General features: G+C 33.9%; 2 protein-coding genes across 10 annotated transcripts in view; one reads left to right on the forward strand and one right to left on the reverse strand.

Moving 5' to 3' along the window:
* The window catches only part of LOC105327229 (echinoderm microtubule-associated protein-like 2), a 27,766-nt gene extending 14,684 nt beyond the window's left edge, over positions 1-13,082 (reverse strand). Inside the window, exons 1-7 of one of the 8 annotated variants that reach the window (XM_066089224.1) lie at positions 12,932-13,082; positions 6,236-6,385; positions 5,131-5,356; positions 4,861-5,004; positions 2,921-2,944; positions 884-909; positions 59-185 (exon numbers count right to left, since the gene is read on the reverse strand). In XM_066089224.1, the coding sequence (XP_065945296.1) occupies positions 59-185; positions 884-909; positions 2,921-2,944; positions 4,861-5,004; positions 5,131-5,356; positions 6,236-6,385; positions 12,932-12,983 (749 nt within the window). In that variant the 5' untranslated portion in view covers positions 12,984-13,082. Of the gene's footprint in view, positions 1-58; positions 186-883; positions 910-2,920; positions 2,945-4,860; positions 5,005-5,130; positions 5,357-5,922; positions 5,952-6,235; positions 6,386-7,745; positions 8,854-12,931 lie in introns of those variants that run through there. The other 7 variants (XM_066089221.1, XM_066089223.1, XM_066089222.1 and 4 more) reach the window with 7 other exon arrangements.
* LOC105327228 (uncharacterized) overlaps positions 6,292-22,571 on the forward strand; it is a 22,946-nt gene continuing 6,666 nt past the window's right edge. The window contains exons 1-11 of one of the 2 annotated variants that reach the window (XM_011427567.4): positions 6,292-6,432; positions 13,605-13,775; positions 15,262-15,428; positions 15,506-15,590; positions 16,158-16,305; positions 16,468-16,502; positions 17,075-17,321; positions 17,437-17,510; positions 17,633-17,746; positions 18,010-18,496; positions 21,252-21,363. In XM_011427567.4, the coding sequence (XP_011425869.3) occupies positions 13,650-13,775; positions 15,262-15,428; positions 15,506-15,590; positions 16,158-16,305; positions 16,468-16,502; positions 17,075-17,321; positions 17,437-17,510; positions 17,633-17,746; positions 18,010-18,496; positions 21,252-21,363 (1,595 nt within the window). In that variant the 5' untranslated portion in view covers positions 6,292-6,432; positions 13,605-13,649. Of the gene's footprint in view, positions 6,433-13,211; positions 13,292-13,604; positions 13,776-15,261; positions 15,429-15,505; positions 15,591-16,157; positions 16,306-16,467; positions 16,503-17,074; positions 17,322-17,436; positions 17,511-17,632; positions 17,747-18,009; positions 18,497-21,251; positions 21,364-22,571 lie in introns of those variants that run through there. The other variant, XM_011427568.4, reaches the window with a different exon arrangement.

The following is a 22,571-nucleotide window of genomic DNA, read 5'->3' on the forward strand; positions in this document are numbered from 1 at the left end:
AAGCATCCAGAAAATATGCACTATATAATAAATGGTGAATATATATTGACAAGGATACACCCACTCCAGCTGCAGTTTCTCTGAGGGTGGATCAGCCACACTGGTCACATCCACATTCTCCACCGAGGTGGGGGCATATAAATTGATAGCTCGGCCCCTGAGGTAGATTTTCACATATCCTTCCTCTTAGAAAATGAAACCAGGAAACATAATAAACACATGGACTTGATACATACTTCAATTCATTTATATTCTGGATACTAAAATCATGATGACCTTGAGTTTTTGACATAGGTCAAGGTCAGTTAAGGACAGGAAACAGTGACACTTTCACTATGAAGAATGTAGTGTGATTATTGGTCTGTTAGTTCTAAATAGAAAGTTGAAGTCCTTATAAGATACACTCACACTGACCGACTTTTTTAAGTGTGCTGAGGTAAGTGAGGTTTGAAACAATTTCCATGAGTTTACTCTATTCTAAAATAAATACATTTTCAAAGATACTTTCAGTGACGCTTTGGATGAGTACAACAACAACACAATTCATTAGTCCCAAAAAGCCAGACCATAACTAACCTTTCAATTGTTCTGGAGTTTGAAAAACAGCAAAAATAGAAGAAAATATTCAGAGAGCTTTTCAGTGACATTTTTGGGTATTAAGGAGAGGAAATGTTGGAAAACTCTGTAGTTCCCAAAAAAAGTCCCCAAAAGCCACACTAAAACTGACCTTTCAATTGTGCTGAAGTTTGAAACAATTATATTTAAAAAATTCAACATCATTATCATTAACGGAGAAAAAAAGTTCATTGATTTTGTTTTTTTTTAAAAGAATTATTATTGATACTGTATTAAGGAATGAAATTTTATAATTTGATCAAATTACCTGCTCTCCACTCAGGATCTCGGCTGCTGCAATTAAAATAAATGAGAGAGATTAATCATTTGATGAAAAAATAATTTTTCTAGTCATTTCATGTGGAGGTAGTACAACACAAAATTCAAATGTAGTGACTACCTACTTCCTGAAAAAAATATTTCAATAACATACAACAACATAACATGAAAGAAAAAAGAAATTGATTTATCATTTATAAAAAAGAAAAATGTCAGCTAGGTTTTAGATGCTAAATTAGAAAGACTTTAGGGATTAACTCTTGTCATGTATATTGACTTATGTTTATTTGCAAAATGGTCTAAATGCAATTAGTTCTAAATTATGTAAATAGATTTAGCAGACATCATTGTCAGTTGTATTAGCATCTTGGGAGAAGTCAATGTATAGATTCCATTGTTATTGTTTCACTAGAACATGTACTCCCTTCCCTTTGAGGCATTGTGGATGCATTCTTTTAACAGTATAAGGCACGATTTGTTTTCTGGGTTTTTTAGGGGGGGGGGGGTGAAAAAGCAACACAGAAAAACTTAAATATAAACAAGTCTGTATCAAAAAAATTCAGAGTGTAGCATACATGAGCTTAAAATAGCTTGATTTCGCTTGAATTTGACAATGATATATTAATTTGGACAAGTTATATAACTGTACAAATTGACAAGAAGTTTAGCTGGTTTAGTGTGATAGGTGTAGTTATTATTCAGAGGCAGGCATGCAGGATACCGTAATTGTTTGTTTTTGGTTTTTTTGAGTGTGTGTAAATCTTATCTCTATCATGATTAATTACACGAAGAGAAACTAAAGATCATCCCTCCCCCAATTATGATGGATGTATGAATTGTAAGGTCTTGTAAAATTGCAACACAGCAAGCATAGAACGGCAGGTGTTGCCCATCAAAATCTTTACCGTAACAAAGGAATGTCCACAATATGTTACACACTGTCGCAAAGTTACATATATATATCTCAAAGAGACCTTTGTTGGTCCAGTTACCATGGCAATTTATTAATTTTGTAGCTCATTGATTTTTCAGTAGTTTGAGTGAGAGGATGGCTACCACAGCATTAGCCATCAATGGTATTGAATGCATAATTAATGCCTGATGCTTTAATAGATCTGGGTGAAAACAAATAACACCATTTGTCAAATGGGTTCTCTCACGTCAATGAAAAGGAAATTCCCTTTTTTTGTAAATTCAAGCTTTAATCCATATGTTCTCTATACCACTGCAGTAGAAATTAAGGAAAATAACAAAAAATAATTTAGGTTTGAATATTTAAAAGATATATACAGATACTATCACATATTGTAATATTTGAAACATTAAATCATATTGCTACTTTAAATCAACAAATAAAAAAGTCACAAAATGCACTTTATTCTAAAAAAGAAGCCTCAATACTGAAACGCTGATTGATACAAACCAGGACATATATATTATATGTAGAGCATGCATTTTTAAATGCTATATTGTACATTATATTAATTCATATGTAAATAAGATAAATAGAGCATTCTAATGAACTACGAGTAATTTGAATAAAACGATTGAAAAGATATTAAAATTAATGAATTAATGTACAATAAATACAGTATATACCAAAGATATTTTAGTAGACAGTTTATACATTGAACAAGCTATATATAGGGTTATTATCTACACCAATTCAGACTATCAGCGAAGAAAATGAGTCAGTATATCCTTTGTATGAACAAAAAACACAGTATGAAACAGAAAATTAAGATGCCCGAACAATTTCCTCATTCATAACAGATACATCCTTCATGTTAACATCATGCACAAAGACATGACTCCAAATGCATTGATAGAAAAGAAATGACCGATTGTCATAGTGCATATAATGCTGAAAATGAACTATTTAGAAAGTGTCCAGCTAGGTCAGCTCAATAGTTTCAAAACACAAAACTCTAGGCCACAAAAAAATAGTGTAGAGTGTAAATAATTCATGCATGAAACAAATAAAAGCAGAATTGTTTGGAGTAAATCAAACGAAATTTGTCTTTACCGTGGCTTGGACCCTCTCTTTCCTCTGGAAGCCATGAGTAACAATTTGTAACAGTATATTGATGGTTGATAAATACAAGGTCCCTGCCCACCTTCGATAACACTCCACTTATTATAGAATTACACACAGTTACACATGAATTAACGCACAGAATGTTACTATGTCAACAACAGTTCCGTAGCCCGAGAAAGCAATAAATATACATGTACATATATTGTGGTATATAAGGGCACCAGTCAAGCGTTACTGCTGGCAGTGTGATGTCCAGTCAGCTGACTGTCATGTGACTGATGAAGACGTTAGCAGGTTGTCAAGGAAACCATCAATAATTGATTTAACCTAATGCATTAATGTCCATCTCATCTCTGAATGACCTTCATCTTATTACTAAATATACAAAATAGTGCAATCTCCGACTTGAATTTACACTTTAATTGAAACAACTGACACTCAATACACAGATTATTTCCAAAAGTAAAACAGAACTAGCTGTTACATTTTAATTTTTCTTCCTTACGTCTCATTTCTTACAACCCACTTACACATACCAACACAAGCCTCGGTAGTAACACAGTGATGCATCTTCCTGCATACATGGAGTGGTTTCTTCCTATCACATTAACCAACTTTATAGTCTTGTTTTGGGTGAGTTGTTTTCTTTTAAATACATGTATTTCTTTCAAAGGCAATTATTTATTTTATGGTTGTGCAATAACTAAATAATAATTGGTAATGAATTATTTTCATGTCGTGTTTCTAAAAAATTCAGCTACGGGTAGTTTTCAAGAACAAAGTTTCGAGGTCACTCTACAGAAATGAAATGAGTGTCTTAACAATTAGGTTAATTTTATGTTTCAGAAATTGCTTGCTTTAATTTATTCAATTTACATTTAATCTACTGGTGGCAAGATGTAGTAACTGATAAAACAGAAAGCAAGCAAGCTGAAAAATATCTAGGACAATTTTTTTCTTACCCTGCAAATAATAGCACCTTGACTTCTTACTCTAACATTCTGAACACTAGGTCTAAATAAACAAAACTAAAAACCCACACAGCTAACCTAACCGCGCCTAGCTATGCAAGCGCATACATATACACTAGTATTTAATCAACTTTAGCAGACTCTTGCAATCTTCTAATGCAACTACACCTTTTCAATATGTATTATGTTTATCATACAGTCCTCTGTCAGATCTGATCAATCCTCTGCTGACCATTATGAATTCATGGTCTGTGTGAGCTTGATACCCTCACATTTAAGTCCTCTGCCATTGGACCCTGGAGACCTCTCTACTGATTTAACGCTTTCAATAACATTACATCACCGTTATTCTTGATTTGTTGCTGATTTGCTAGTTAATGGAGATCTAAATATATTCTCTGTCGATTAACCAGTTACTGAACAAGAGTTACAGCTTCAATTTGCAATCATAGATCTTTTTGAATCACTGTTATTTTAAGATATTCATGTATGAAACATTTTTTTTAAAAATAGAGAACCTTTTAAGTTCTCCAAATATTCCTCTATTTTACCATGTAATCTTTCATCAATTCTGTGATTTAAACCTTGAAATCACGTTGGATAATGATAACGCTATATCCTTCATCTCTCCTCTCATTTTCAATTTTTTTATGAACAAGCTAAAATTGTACAAGGTTTCACACCCACCCTGAACAGAAGCAGTGCACTGGCTCAATAATTAGAGATAGGCAAGATTTTTAAAAAGTTGAATGTGTTTGTTAATAAATAAAATATATACAAGGGAGCTAGCATTAAAAGTTATATTGTTAAGTTGGTTTTAACATTGTATAGAGGATTTTTAAACCTTTATAAAGAGCCATAACTCTAGACAAATTATTCTTCACTTTGATCAGCTACAATCCTCTATATAATGTATCAGTATAAAATTGGGTTTATATGGCTACCACCCAAATTTACCTCCGTTCATTAGAACTCTGTCTCTCAAAGCTTTTACTAGTACGTTTGGTTTCAACAGGTTTGCTAGATTTTGGTTCAACAGGTTTGCTAGATTTCGGTTCAACACCTTTGCTAGCTTTCAGTTCGACAGGTTTACTAGCCAGGCTAAATTTTTTTTTCCACAAATAAAAAAAACCAAAAGATACAAAAACAAAATTTAACAAAAAAAATAACCAGAAAATAAACTGTATAGCCAAAATAATTAAGTGTGTGTTTCAATGGATAACTTACCCGTCCCTATGGAGAGTAGAGGAATCCAGGGAGTTAGACATGGAAGACCACTTTTTACTGGGGGTGTTGGTCCGAGGGGAAGCAGCAGAGCGATGTGTGGGGGTAGTGGGTCGTTTGTTGGGGGTGATGTGGGCATTGTCCAAGGGACTGCTGTAGGCCTTCTCTGCCCTACGGGTCGGAGTCCCCCGGAAATTGGGTTTACTGGGCAGCGCTGAGGATGATTGTGCTGCAATAGAAAAGCAAATATATCACTACCTTTTCATTATTATTTATTACTTTGTTTTTAGAAAGTTTATCAATTCTTATAGAACATTCATTTTCATTTACAGAAAATTAATGCTAAAATGAGACATTGAATAAGTAAACCCAGGCATCCTTACCGAATACACTAAACAAACTATTATTTTCCAACAACTTTACTTAGCGATTTACCTGAGATGTGTTGGTTTGCGGTGACTTAATTTTGGGACCAAGCCTTATCCACACCTGGTTTTTTTTTTAACAACTATATGGCAAATACTGGTATGCGGCAAGAAATATTCACAGTAATGTGACTTTCGTGAACTTCATGAAAAATTCTCACACACGAATAAAAGTTGGTTTACAGTACCAAACTTATCTCTACACTTTTATAATATACATGTGAACAATTGGATCTTCCACTTTACTTTTTGTTAACTTCACATGATATCTATTGGCCCATATTCCTTTTTATAATTAGGCAAGTTGTCATGAGATCTTTCACTTTACCTTCAATGATCATTATCTTTATTTTTATATCATCCAGCTTACCTTTGGTGGCCTCCACATGACCCAGCCTGTGGACGACTATTAATGAGATCTTCCAGCCTGCTTACCTTTGGTGGCCTCCACATGGCCCGGCCAATGGACGGCTATCCCTGAGATCTTCCAGCCTGCTTACCTTTGGTAGCCTCCACATGGCCCAGCCTGTGGACAACTATTCCTGAGATCTTCCAGCTTACTTTTGGTGGCCTGCACATGGCCCGGCCTGTGGACAACTATTCCTGAGATCTTCCAGCTTACCTTTGGTGGCCTCCACATGACCCAGCCTGTAGATGACTATTCCCAAGATCTTCCAGCTTACCTTTGGTGGCCTCCACTTGGCCTAGCCTGCGGATGACATCGGCCAGTGCACTCTTCAGACAGATGATCTCATCCTCCTGCTGCTGGACCTTCTTCTCCAGACAAAGTACCCGCTGACACAGCTCTCCATGGTCCTGGCTCAACAGCCCATCTGTAACACCATCAAAGGATCAAAGAAATTACAAAGGCATCAAGCAGGTATCATAGAAATTTCAGTGTGGTAAATTTTGCAACAGAACAACATTTATATACACAGCTAAAACTACCTACATATCAAAAGTCCTTAAAATATCTATTATATCTATTAAAGTATCTATGTGGTAATCATGTTACATCATTGATAGCAATTGTATAAGGAGGATGCATACTTCTGTTGCACATGCAAAAATGGCAACTCTAATAATACAGAAAAACTGATTCGTGCGAAAAAAGGACTCTTTGGCCAATAAATGTTAACTTTCTGGCAACTCTGTCCAAAAATTATAACATGAAATTGTTTATGAAGAATGACCAGATGTCACAATTATTAAATAAAGTGAGGAGAGAAATCATTACTTAGCTTTCCATTCAAGTCTTATAATATTTCAGGCCAAAAACTTTGTTTACTTTCACCACAAAAAAAGGTATTCAATTGTGTTTCAAAAGATTAGAAAACCCTGGCACAAGTGTTTACACAATTATGAAGGACCTCTGAGGTATATGCCCCTGAACATCAATATAGTATGGGATCCCTGTATGTATACAGGTACACTGTATTTATATGAACATAGTACAGATCAGCAGTGTGTGTTGTATTTATTTGTGGTACATGTATTGATTTTTACCCCCATTAGCCATGGTCTGTACATAACCAAAACCACCAGTTACGGTTAATTTGGACATTCAGAGAAAACGCAGGCCCCACCAATCACCACAAATCCATTGTGACAATGCCCTGCATATAAATTGTCACTTGAACCCAAAGACAGGCATTGCACCGATGATAAAAAACTACCGACATTTGACACAAGACCGTCAAGCTTTGTCTATTCTGAAGGAACTGATAAAACACTGCATACTAACGATAGTCTACTAATGTGTGATAATTCAAACCTTATACATATTACTCAAGAGTTGATTTGGTCTTTGTTTATATATCCAGAGCTAGAAATTAACAGAACACACTGTGCATTGTAACATCTGTATACAGTTATTACCTTTATAAGAGTTTATTACATGTTGTTGAACATGCACATCATAGGCTTTTGCAATGTGTATATAATTATAATTCAAAGCTCCCTACAAAACAATTACTGCAACTGCTCTCAAATCTTGGGAGACTACTACAGCTAAATGCTTTTAAAGTAAGCAATTAATGATCATCTTGAAAGTGAAAGTAGCAACATGCCTGCCGCTTACTCATCGCCAACAGCCTTTCTCATAAATGAAATATTTAGCATGTGTTGTTTGTGGCAAACGTAAACACACATTTTATCAATTGGAGAAATCAATTAATTCAATTTTCAGCTCACCTAAAACATCTTTATCATCAGAAACATGAAATCCAAAATCAATACTGCTACATTCAGTGGAGCACACTTGCGTACTGGGCAGGCTGTCAAGACAACTAGCAGATAGGTGGTTCTCCATTTTTCAAAAAAAAAAATAAAAAATTCACGTTTCAATGAGAGAGGAGAGACACTAGCCTTGACAATGTGGGCATCTCTCATTCTATTCCCTAGCTCCTATATTTAGGCTATAAGCACAGGTATAGGATTAAGTCTTCATTTATGGAACACATTTGCTACCAATAAATCAATATCCTGTCTGAATGCACTTCTCTAGTAATACACAATGGTAGTATTCTTCTTCCAAACGATGACCTTGACAAGCTGCTTTCTTAGTCATACTTTGAACTGGCAACCCTAATCTTGCTTTTTCATCATGTAACACAAAATTTTCTTCATTCACTGATGAAAATAATGATTGGAACTTAATTAACGCTTGAGTAGCAATATTTGACAAAATCAACTACAGAGCCACTCCTATTATTTCTACTTCTCATCCATCACTCAAATTATTTTTTTTATTTCCCCCAAAAACCTTGTCATTTTAGGAACCATTCAAAAAAAAGTTCAAGTGTGTTACTACGAAAGCCTCTTTAAATCCACATGTGCTTTTTTCTTCTAAGAACAGTCAGTTGTAAAATTTTTCATTTCAAAAGTAAATATTCGACTCTTTGTCTGAAAAATGTGCTCATCTCATAAATCAACACTCCTGTCCCAAGATCTCCACAGTTTTATCGAGTCACCGCAAAAATGAGATTATTCAGGATATTACGTGATTTTACAATTATCAAGGAGATGATACCTGAACATAGAAAACGTGAATCAAATACACGAAAAAACAGACTTTAAACTTTGCTTGTAACAAGCATACTAACATTAACAGTTGAATTTATAAAAATATAGGCCTATCTACTTATCACTGCAGCAAGTTTGTATAGGATCTACATATTTTTCTCCTTGATAAAAAAAAGATACACATCCCCCAAAGTTCACAGATTTCCTATGGTTATCTCTCTACATGTACAAACACCTCACACCAGATATAATTATGAAATCCCGAAACAACCACTAGCTGAACTTCAGAACTCCATCAGCAATTTCAACAATCTTGAGCGCTAAGAATCTACCGTTTGCATACAAAACCCATAAAATCTCTGGTACATGTACTTGATATACTACACACATGTAATTCTTTATCTAGACTTCAGTGTATATTTTGTTGTATTTTGTTACACAACAGGGTCGATTGCTCACTGCAGGCACTGTTTTTGGCTCTCCAACAAGGAAACATCATCACTATATACAGATGTATCTGTTTAACATTAGATATTTACCCTAATATTATTTTCTACGCATAAAGAATCAGTTTACAAGCACATATAGCATTTTTTTCTGACCATCCTACATTTATAGCATCTGTAATAGGAAAAAACATGCATTGATCCATGAAATAATTAATAATACAGTTGTTCCCTTGTATATAGAGGTAACTCATAATTTATACACAAGTAATTAACAAGACTTTTACTGCCCAATGCAACAATCAGAGACGAGTTACTTCCCTTAAAGTTACTTCATTTCATAGAAAGCTTTAATGATATAAATTATTCTATTCATGAAAATAAAAACAGTTCTTTTTAGAGATCGGAGCCAGAGATTCTCATTTCATTGACAATTTCTCTCTTGCCCCTTTTAGCTATATACAATTTTTCACACACATCAACCAAGCACAATTACTTTAAATGTCTGGGAGGCATCTTCTCAGCTCCTTTCTTGCAATGAGAGAAAGAATTGGCTGCTTTGTTTTTGTTTGCTGGATGGTAAAGGGTAAAACTGGATAAAATACCCAACATTTAGTTAAGTACTAAAAATAAAAATCGAAAACTGCCTATTGCAAACTACTGGCTGACATTGAAACACTTTGTTCATGCAGCCTCAATATCAGTTGCATCTATTACTGCAATTTCTATAAAACCTTTACAATGGAGCCTTTTTCCTGCATTATTCGTGTAAATTTGATTGTGTAAAATAAAATTGATTTTAGATTGTTAGTAATGTAAATTTCATCAACCTGTTGTACAAATTCAGAACTACGTAAATTCATCAAACATAATCTTGCCAATCTAGCTATTGATAAGCATTCGTTTGGGCATTTAAATTTTTACTTTTTTGGGGGGCTGGTTTAACGATTTCCTTAAAAAGTCCTGGCAGTGTTTGTTGCATTATTCAAATAATGTTTTGTCATTAATATTCAAAGGTTTACATAAAGAACTACAGTGGAGCCTCAGTTATCCGGACGCTTTCGTTCCCAAGTCCAATCGTCCAGATAGGTGAAGCGTCCGGATATCTGAAATATGTCTATTGTTGTCATGAATTATAATGTATTTGTATACAACGGCTCTCAGTGTTGATACTAGTTTTTTGTTTTGCCTTTCATACCATATAGCAACACATACTAGAGGTGTCTGTTGATATGAACGTTTTTAGATATAAAGAACTCTGCTTTATTTTATTATTTTGTCATGAAATATTAACCGGACAATAATGATAACCGAATCTAGCTAAATTCTTTGTGTCCAAGTGTGATATGTGTGTGATACACTGTTGTTCGCAATTTTCCAATTTTTGAAAGTGATTTGGGAAGTCAGTGTGTTTATACAAGCTACTAATGAGGGTTTAGCACGTAAAAAAGGTGTGAAACTTAATTGACAGGGGTAATCTTTTGTACTGAGTAGGGTATCATCAAATTTAACCGTCTGGTTAAATGAAGCAAGACTAGTAGTAAATCAGCTTTTTGTAGTAAAAACAGGCCGTCCGGATCCGGAACGCGGAATTCCGGATAAATGAGACGAAATAACGTATATAAAAATCTGTTCCCAAATAAAATCGTCCGTAAACTGAAGCGTCCGGTTATCTGGCGTCCGGATATCTGAGGCCCCACTGTATATGCGATAAGGTTTAATTTCTGCCCCCGTGTTTTATAAATTTGAGAAAAACATATCATAAACAAAAAATTTAATATGCTAGTTACAGAAATCTAAAAGTTTTTCAACATCGATCATTCCTCATGCTTCTATGATGTCACATAAATGGGCCATTTCCCGCATTTTCTCAAAAGATGAAAATTTTATCAGTTTTCCTACTTAAGAATAGCTAGGAGTTATAGAGCGCAATGTTGCTCCAAAACCATTTTAACATATATTACTGTTCATATTATTTTGCATATCATATTTAAAAATGGTGTTGGAGCAAGCATGCACTCGATGTTTCCTTTTCAAAAAACTGATAGAAAATCCCGCATTTTTGGCTAACATATATACTTTTTGTGAACTTAGCTCATTACTAACATATCATATTATTTCTGTTACATTTAACTTTTAGATAATTTAAATTAGCTGAATTTTAAAACTTTAATGTAACAATTCTACTATGACTTCGATCAGACAATTTATCTTCTTAACTAGATATATATATTAACCTATCTTAACACAAATTTCTAAAGCTCCGTTGAAACTCATAACTTTCAATTTTGGGGCATAAAAACACTTTGTTTCGCACATAGCTCTTTATCAAATTTCCTAGCTGTTCTTTAACTCACTTTACTGATTTTAAATTTGCTCTTGAACAGAGTTAATGTCTAATAGTATCCTGTTTTTCCATCTTGTTTGTATTTGAATATTTCCATACACATCTAAAAGATCTTAAATTTACATATATTTTATCGACCTGTAAAGCAAATACTCTTACATACATATCTATAGTAAGAAAATATTGTTCAAGCAGTTGCAAGTGATTTTTGTTAAAAAGTCAAAAAGTGTAACATTCAAATACATCACAGGACACTATTGGTTCAATGGATTGGATCAACAAACCCCCTGAAATAATGCGTCTTTCTAATTTATCAGTTGACATGAACTGACTGACACGCATAACTCTTTAAATGCCACCTAAAATACAGTCTACTTTTTATCCTATCAGGGATAAACTAAAACATTAAAGGCCTGACCCTGCTTGACAGCAACCTTATATATTTCCTAGTTAGCAGGTTTAAGTCTTACTGTATAGTTCTTATCTATCATTGGCAGTTGTCCATTAATCCTTTCTAGACTAATTCATAATTTATTTATTTTTTTGATAATTGAAAAAAAAAATTCAAATGCCAAAAAATTATGTCATTCTATGTCTCATGGAGGACAGACTTTTGAAACATGCAGAAGATTGCAATTCACGCTGCATCGAATAGAAGCACACTTATTCATTGTAACCCGTTTGTTTTCTCATTTCTAATGGTGACTTTACAGGCATGTTTGGAATAGCTTGAAGCAAGGCATCTCAGGGGTAATAAATGACAGTAAAGTGTGTCTTTCCTCTATCTATGCAAGTAAAGTTATTGCATTTGAGACTTTTATGAATCCCCTGGTTTAAACATGATAATTTTATGTAGCCATGCATTCAGTGCAAGTTTTTTTTTTTATTAATTATATATTTAAGAAGTCGTATATTTTGTTTTAAATGCATTAATGCGATTTTAATTTAATTAGAAATATTTTAATCAGCATTTGTAAGATAATTCACAACTGATAAGCTGATAAGGATGTCTTCACATTTTATTTCTGTTGGAAAGTTACTTGAAGTATTCATTTTCTGGCACATCTTATGTTTCAAACCTAAACATCCCTGTCAGTTCTTCAAAAGTGCTATATTCATTGGAAGCAAGAAGCTAGAGCCCATCAATTAGATTTCCCTTTACTGTGTATATGCAAATATCAAAGATATCATTAAAAGAATTGAGAGGGTTCCAAAATACCTATAACTTTTTAATTTAAAAATTATGCACACTGTAGTAGTGAATTAACTTCACTTGTCAAAACATGCATATTAGGTTAGGCAACACAAGTTATCAAATCTTTAGAATATATGCATTAGAGTAATTATTCATGCGAGCAAGTTGGTCCAAATGACCGACAGTTACAAATTGATACTAGCAATTATGTACGGCACTGTAAAGTGAACATTGTGAAGTACATAAAGAACAACACCCAACTCAGCGGTCGGTTCTTCGGAAGCAGTTTTCAAGAATATCGAATGTTGGCTGAGGTGCAATGAATTAAATAAACATTTTGCTGTCTTACTTTAACATTATCACTCACCGACACTGTCCGAGAGCATGCCATTTGACAAGTCCGTGGCAGTACTGTCCATCTCTGAAACTTGCTAAACTGGTCACAGGTGTGAGAGGACCAGCTACAAGAATGGTGTAAAATTAGAACTTATTACAACGTGTATTTCATAGTTATCTCATATTTTTATTGTAATTAAAATGGCCACAACATAACATGTCTGAGATTTGTTTAATCGATGAACTATTAGTTAGTTTTATTGTAACTTTGTAAGCTAACATGCATTTAACCTCACGAAACATTTTACCACTTCCTGTCGCCATACTTTTTGAGGCGGGAAATCTTGAAACATTGACAGCGTGCAAAAAAGTTGATGTTTTCGTATAAAAAGTAAATATTACAGTATTTTTTGACATGTTTTGAATTTTTTATGAGGCATTTTATTTGAGAAATGATCTAAAAGGCTTAGTTTCTAAAGGGACAGAAGTCTTATATTGCTATGTGGGTCTTTAAAAAATATCTGATCCCGTATTGAGCGAATGAAATTATTTTATTTTTCAATTTTGTAAAGGTAAATAAGAACAATATGCATGTCTATAAAGAAACTAATGATGAAATTAAAAAATTACCAGAAACCTAATTTTTATTGAAAAATTATGCTGTAGTTTTATTTCCTATACACGTCTGTAAATTTATTCTACAGAATCCTAATTTGTTCATAAAAAAGGGATATCGTCACAAAAAATCGATGCTTCCATACCTCAGTAGAAGTTTACGAACAAATGAAGTCCAACTTTACAGCCATTCCCATGACTGTTTTGGATCAGTAAACCAATGCTTTTGTCAAGGAGATTCTTCTAATGACAACTCAATGGTAACCAATTAGCGTTTGAAGTTAAGAAATAAAATCTAGCAAACATTTTATAATATATATTACGGTAATTATTATCTGCATGTTAATCAATTTCCACAGAGCCCGAATAGTATACTTTCAGAATGAGATAACTATTATGTTATATTTACATTCAGTGTATATTTCCCCTCATGTTTGCATTGGAAGTCTGCGACATTCAATTTTCTATGATTACACTTTGCTAATTCATGCGCCATGAGCACAAATATGAACGTCTTCATGTGTTTTGAGTATATTAATTTTTGTAAGATTAAATGAAACTTTTAATCTTACATAACCATTTTGATACATATGTATGTCCTTTTGAAAAACAATCATTATACTCTGTCCCAAGATATCCTGGATTCACATTTGGCTTAATTGCTTGATATTTATAAATACCCCAGCTTTCAAACGATGTTCATTCAAAAGTATGAAAATTTTCCAAGATTTCTCAGTCGAAACGCACCTGTTAGCTTATCAGGTTTAAATACAATGCTAAAAAATGTTATGTCTACGGAGATTTTGTATTGCAGCAAGCCCGGATGATAACGTTGAAAAATTGCGCGATGTATTCCGAAGGGAGAAAAGATGTAAACATTCCCCATTATAAATCTCCGTAAAGAATCTGTTTTCGTTCCTGTGAATTTTTCCGGGTGAAAGATGATAATGTGTCATTGAAATTATCTTGGAAAATATCCCTTTCAACTATTTCAATTGCACTTCTTTCAGAGGTATGAGTATTTTTATTAAAAATCGCCCAAATGTGCTGCTTAAATATCTTGGGACAGACTATAATACTGTGGCATCATTAAATTTCGTGGGGGCCAATTTTCGTGGATCGCTTAAATTCTACAAGTTCGTGGGGACATAATTTCATGTATTCTGTTAAACTTACACAGGAAATATGACTTTATAACACTTATTTATTAATTCGTGGAGGATGTTAATTCGTGGATGAGAGGTATCCACGAATTCCATGAAAATTGAGCCACCACGAAATTTAATGATTCCACAGTATATATCTTCTACTTAAAAGAAAAGACTTTCTCCAAAATGTTTCCGGCACCATATTTTTTTTCGCGGAAGCTGACTAAATGTTAATATGGATGTTCCATGAAGTTTCCATCCCTGACTAAGATTTTAAATAATGGTTATATAGCAGCAATATACAATATTTCGTACAAATAGACATCAGTATGAGTATATAAATATAAGCATTGAATGCTTATTTTTAGATGTCGTTGGACCTATGACACACCAAATGGTTCAGACAAATTATCATACCGCGTTAACATAGGACCGACGACATCCAAAAATAATGTGCGGTATTCAATTTGAATACACACCGCTTGGTGTGTCATAGGACCAACGACATCCAAAAATAAGCATTCAATGCTTAAATCAATTAATTTTTTTTGCTATGAGTGATTTTATAACCTTCTGTTTTTCAAACTTTCATTTTAAGGGCTTTGTTAGTAACGAAAGTGGTGGACTTCCTAACACTGTGACTATACCGATGTCAAGTTCCATGTTATCGCCTGTCTCAGCTCAATCAAAACCACATAAACGGACAGGAGAGAAAACCCCCAAAACATTACTAAAAATGATGGAAAGACATAGAGAAAACGAAAGGTAAAAATTTAAATGATTTAGAATTGATTGACACAATTGTTGAATTAAAGGCTTATCTTTCATTAAATTTTTCTTAGGGTCCGGCATCATACACTAAATGAATCTATGAAGAAGGTCTGTGAACGTGTCCCAGGTTACTCTGATGTCATGAAAGAAACAAAGGTAATGGTACGTTAGGCCAAAAGAATATGATAAACAATACCTGGTAGTTTCTCACACCAAGATGTAATGTTGCAAGCAGGTGTCTCTTGCTGTATTAGAGTGGGAGTAACTCAAGTTTTATTTCTTATTAAAAATAAGTTTTTTCACTATTCCATCTGGCTATAAATACCGGTATATATTTCAATTATTAATGCAGCATCATTTGTCCTGGTCACTGGACCAAAGAACACTTATTTTTTTGACTTTATAAGATAAGTTATAAGATAAGTTATTATTAAGCAGAAACTTTTTAGATTTATAATTGCATACTGTAAATTCCTTATTTTACGCTAGTACATGTACTTAATTCCGCGATTCCGGTGTTTTGTATCAAATCGCGAGAATATAAAATCACGATCAGCAAATTTTTGTTATAATTTCCTGTAGTTCAAAACTATCTGAAAAATAAAAGCGAGATTTTAAAATCTGTGAGGGTTGCTTCTCGAGATTTTATGCGGAAATTAATTCCTCTCGTTAAATTAGGAATCTACAGCACTACTACGTTAATGTTTTTCTTTTATGTAATAGGTGGTAATGATGCAAAAAATCATTGCTTATGTTTGTTACCTGGAGAACACTGTCCATGACCTGTGTGAAAAACTTGACCTTAAAGTTGGCGATCTTCTGATGTCCACGGACTTCATCACTGAGCAACTGCGGACTAAAAAAGCTACTAGTACATCACATATGTTACTTCTTGTCATTCAGATTTTCCTGGCATCAAATTTGTAGGAGATAGCAAGTTTAAAAAAAAACGAAATATGGCTCAAAATTGAAAGATGTATGTTTCTTCATGTAAATTGTTATTTTATCAGCAGAGCATATTTTTTTTCATTAGCTTTAAAGAAGGATCCTCCTGTTCTGAGGCAAAAGGTAAGGGGGCACACTGTATAAAAGAAAAGACAATTTTGCTTTGTTCCAGTGCAGAATGTTTTGTGACTTTCAGGTTTGTTTGCATGGATACAATAAAAAAATAACTGGGGGAAAATTCAAAACTCAATAGTCACGTCAATTTTGTTTCCAATGAGGAGGATTAGGAAGATACAATCATGATAATTTCTCAATATGATTAAAATCAGATCCTTGATCCGCTCCTTGTTTTTCTATTGTCGCTACATGAGGATGTTTTTTTATTGTCGCTACATGAGGATGTTTTTCTATTGTCGCTACATGACGATGTTTTTCTATTGTCGCTACATGAGGATGTTTTTCTATTGTCGCTACATGAGGATGTTTTTTTATTGTCGCTACATGAGGATCTCCTCATGTAGAGACAATAGAAAAACAAGGAGCGGATCGACGATCTGATTTACCGGTAATATTCAGATTTTATGATTTCTATATAAACCTTGTTACTATGTGTGAAGTAGGAGAAATAAACCCAATTTTAGCAAGATATTAGATAGCTCTCAAGATTGATGCAGATCAATTTGACACTATTTCAGACCAAAATTAAGTCTGATCACAAGAAACATCAACTGGAGCAGAGAAGGCTGAAGATTTCCTCCCCGACCATAGACTCCACCACTGACCACCAGCTGGTGGAGGACTACGAGTCTTCCCAGGAGTCAGGGGTCGGGACCAGTGTGGGGATGCATTCCTTCCCCTACCTGAGGGACCACAAGTGGCTGACATCCCCCATTAAAAACCTGATGGACATATCTGTGTGTGGAGAGTCCAAAGATGATCCAGGTTATTAATTTTTTGAAAGCACTGCTTCTCATTTTTTATTTTCTTTCAGTTGTACAAGTTATTTTTTATCTTAATTGCTGAAATAGTTTTAAAATATTGTTGGTTTTTGTTAAAGATGAGGAAGGATTCTTTAGCCAGTCTACACAGGGTATTCTGAGCCAGTTAATAGACACTCCATCCAAACTGATAGTAAGTTAGAACTGTCTTATTCAACAAAGATATGTACAACATCAGATGTCTGACTCTTAAAAGTTTTTTGCCAGAAATACTGCAAAATTGACAGTGAGTTAATCAAATAATGTTGATAATAGTTTCAGAATGATGACTTCTTGCCTTCTTCATCCTGCCTTGACAATTTCCCAGATGCCTTTGATCTCATGTCTAGTCCTATTGGTAAACGGTCATCTCAGCTAAACAGTCCGAGGGTGAGGGTTTGTACTAGTATTTATTATGAAAAACACGAAACCACACACATAGAAAAAATCTAAAGCTTATAATAGGTTAAGTTGTTCCAAATGAAAACTTAGCTTATAATTAAGTCAATTGTTTGTGGAGCATTTTAGATTGCCTTAACTTTGAGTAATGTTTCCAAGTGCATCGCAGACGTATTTGATGTTATAACAGGAAAGAAAACAAAGTGTTGATTTACTACAATGAATTTCAAATATTCATATGTTTATCTATGAAGGAGAGAATATTGCTGAATTCCTCCTATGGGATCAAAAACGATGTACAAGACTATACTGAGGCTGCTGAGCACACAGATGGAGAGATGAGAACCATATCCCCCGAGAGTATACTGCAGACCAACGTATACAGGGAGGACGTCTTCTTATCCCAGGCATCCGAGCCCCTCAGTCAGCACAATACTTCAGGACTCTCCGATATTTCTGTCTTCCTGTCAAGTCCAGAGAGGCCAAGCATGCAGAATACTCCAGTGAAAAGTCCATACTGGCCAGGGAAGAACAAGCGAAAGCAGTACACCCCTAAAAGGTCACCATTTAATAACATCACAAACCTCAGGCTGCAGCCATCTGTATCAGAGGAGGAGGAGGAAGAGGATGAAGAAGAAGAAGAAGAAGAAGAAGAAGAGGTGGATGAAGATTATGAACCAGAACCAGCAGCAAAAAGATTCAAATCTGACTCCTGTGGAAAATTTTTGCGAAGAAGCCCAGGTGAAGTAAAGAATTCAGTATAGTAGGATGTTTGTTGTTATATGATAGTTGTACTTGTGGTAAAACAGTGCATGTACAAGCTAGTACATGTACTTAGTATACCTGGTAGTACAAAAAAAATATTAAGGGTACTGCTCTGGGAGGTGCCCTATAGTGATCAGTCTGTCAATTTGTTCATTGGACAACAATTGTTTAGAGCATATTTTCTCTCCCTCTTGCCCATTTGACTCATACATATTGTACTACATATGATGACATGAAGAATGCTTGTAGGTAATTCTAAAGGGTGTTCAGTTACATAAAACCAAGTTTCTAGGTCAATGGTAAATAAGGGCACCGCTAAGTGGAGCATCCCCTCGCTACATTACTTATTGTAGGGGGAAATGCATTAATTAGGAAAATACATGTAAATTTATCAGATCAAAATATATATGACACAAGTATTTCTCTATTTTATCCTAATCCCCAAGCTTTGTGATGTATAAATTGGGGGAGGTTTACATTTACGTAGTTGAAAAGTTTTCATATTCCTCGCAGAAACTCAACACATATGCTTTAAAGTTTAATAATTTTAATTCATTTAGTGAGATTCATTTTTATATATTTACATCTACCAAGCATAATTTCCTCTATTTCTTACAGAAACTTATAGTTAATTCATAGCTCTATAGAAACAGCCAGACTGAAATCTACAGTCGCCCTATTTATCGATAGGTCGAAATCTAAAACGGCTGAAAGTGACAGGAATGAAATTGACACGCCCTGTTTATCGATTGGTCAGAACCTACGGCGACCTTAGTAAAATCCCGGACTGCACGAAATAATCATGATGATGCCAGACTCAAAGTCTCACAGGAGACAATTTGGCTGTTTCTTTTAGCTAACGTACTTTTGTACATTAACAGTAAATTAGTGAATTTTACTAACTTTTCATAATCAGTTTATTAATTAGTTAAAGAAAGAAGTTAATATAAACAATAAAATGCTCTCTTTGATGATTCATGTGGGTTATGAAGGTAGCGATCATTGCAGGAAAAATTTACATAACCCGCTAACGCGGGTTATGTATTTTTCCTCCAATGTCGCTACCTTCACATCCCGAATAAATCACCAAAGAAAGCATTTTATTGTTTAAATAAGCATGTACATAAACGATCCATATACATTATGAAACGTAGTTGAAGATCTAGCGATCTGTAGTCTGCTTTGATGGACAATTCTAGTTGCTTGTCGTATGTAAACCAATAGTAGTAGATATGCAGCTATTATTAATCTGAAAAAATGTTTATGTGATAAATGTGCGATATCTGTCAAAGTCTCTTATGAATTTTTGACTAGTTGTACTATAAGTAATACGAGAAAATTTGTCCGAAAGTCGACTGCTTGTTTCTATGTAAATCAGATGACTTTAATCTCTTGCCCGCTTCAACCTTTAACTGTGGGCAAACTTCTAACCCTCTAATACTACAAACTGTTTGTTTATTTTTACCTTTACTAGATTTAATCCCAAAAAATGTCAAGTTCTTGATTTTAAGTGTATACGGTAGCGATTTACTTCAAGTCGTACTAAAATTACCGTACAAGAAATGTCGATTGTCAAGTCGTACATATATTCCTGTTTAAACTTCGTTTTTTACAATGATTTAAAAATTATTTAATCAATTGACTTGGAAGTTACATGTTATAGTGTTTGTCCTTTTAACATGCCAAGGAAGTGTACAAAGTTAAATGAATATTCATGAGAGGGTTTTCTTGGAATTTTGCTAAAGAGCTGACAATGGACACACACACACGCACAGCAGTGATGCTATATCCCCCTTGCAACAAGTTGCACGAGGGGACAATAAAGTATCAGATCTCTTCAAAAAATCATTTCTGGGGCCATATTTTCTCTCTCTTTGGCCAAATCTGGCCAAGACTTTACCAAAAGCCAGCTTGTAGGTAGAGAATGTGTAGTTGCCTTGAAGCAAGTTTCAAGGTCAAAGTCATAACAGACCTCTGAATATTACTTACTAGGTTTGTTACTGACCGTTTACTGGACTTTACCAACCCAACAAATTTCTGTAAACAGTCAGTAACAAACCTAATAAGTATTTTGTTTTGTCAAGGACCTTAAGTTTGGTATGTAAACAACAAATGATAATATATAACAATTAAATTCATAGCTTAATTCTCAAATTTTTTACCTTCCTTGTCAGTCGTCAGGGGAAACCTGGCCTGGATGCCATTGTAGGATCATAATATGACGTCACGGGCAAAGGGGGGTCAATCTAAATATTTCAGGGCTAAAAATTTAAAGGTATGGTTGAACCTTTGTGTAAAAAACCAGCTCGAATAACATTACGTCCGCCATGTTGCTGTATAAATTTTGACACTCGCCATGTAAAGAAATTTATAAGGCAATCAAGTGACACAATTCACCCAATGACGTCGAGACATTCTAGTCCGAGGCAAAACAGAAGTCCTTATTAAGACCCTATTTCTTTTTCTTTGTCCATATCTGTTTTATACTACACCCACAGAGTGTTTTTTTAATGAAAAGTGTATAGTGATATTGAAGTCAGTGGCTAAGATCACTAAAATGCTTTTGCGTTACAATAATGTCCTTCATGAAAGTGGGGCCCACCATCTCAGTGATATATGAGTTCTCATTATAGTAGTCACTATTAGTAAGTGATAAAGATACCTATTTTGGGAGGCATGGTGATGTGTTGAAGCAATTTCACAGTATATATTCAATGATTGTTAATTGTAGTTGATGAGGACTTTGTATCTTATGTTCCATACATTTGGAAGTTCCATAATACATCTCGATCTCGCCGACAGAAAGCAACACCTGTTCCAGAAAAATGTAGTCAGGACTCTCAGTAAGCCATCATTTCTTTCACCAGACCTTGTGCTTGTTGTTGTGATGCTCAATACTTAACTTTCCTTAAATACTCTCCAAACTGGACTTTTATTCTGCAACCACATCAACTTCTGACCAGGCTGGTCATTGTGATAGCTAATGTTACCTTTAATTTCATTGGTTAATATTCCCAATTCTCCTGTCAGAATCAGTCTTTCTCAAAGACTTCAAAATGGCCGGCCTTGTCAGAAGTCGACGTGGTTGCAGAATAAAAGTTCAGTTTGGAGAGTAGTTAAGGAATTTCATCAAAGTTGGAGGATGTAAGTAGCGTGCGTTTGATGCGAGATTTTAAAAAATTTGTGCGAATGCTTCTCAACTTGTCGAAAAGCTGTTGTTGTCATAGGCAAACATAGGTAATCACAGATTACAAAGCTCACCGAGACAAGACATCACCCTTATGAGACTTAACCTATGAGACCACCTTTATCATATTAAATGAAAATCATACTTTATGATCTTGGATATTCATGGATTCTGTTTTGACACAATATCATATATCATCTGTTAAAAAATTGTATGATGATCATATGTTCATATGTTAATCAATACAATAATATAAAATCAAATATTGCATCCTATCATATTTACAACATATATCATATAATACAATAAAATACCATAATAAACAATGATGATATGATATTGTAATGTATGATATGACATTGTATTGGTTATACGTTATTGTATTTGATCACATAATACAATATCATAATATATAAAACAATATAGTATTATATTATAATATCATATTACATAATACATCATAACATTAAAACATATGATATTATATTGTATAATATAGTATGATATTGTATGATACTGTATCATTTTTGATACATGATATGATATTGTATCATATGATACAATATAAGTTGATACAACATTGTATCATATCAAATGATATTATGTGATAAAGTAAAATATTGTAGAATACAATATTATATTATACATATCGTATCATATGATAAAATAATATATTTTACAATATCATACAATTTCATGTGATGTGATATAAATATATCATATTATAAACCAATATCATATTATACAATATCGTATGATACGATATTATATAATATTACAGTATCATATTATACAATCTCATGTGATATAATTCTATATTACAGAAACTAATATCATATTTTACAATATCGTATGATACAATAT

Source organism: Magallana gigas, chromosome 6, assembly GCF_963853765.1.
Source record: "Magallana gigas chromosome 6, xbMagGiga1.1, whole genome shotgun sequence".
NCBI lineage: Eukaryota > Metazoa > Mollusca > Bivalvia > Ostreida > Ostreidae > Magallana > Magallana gigas.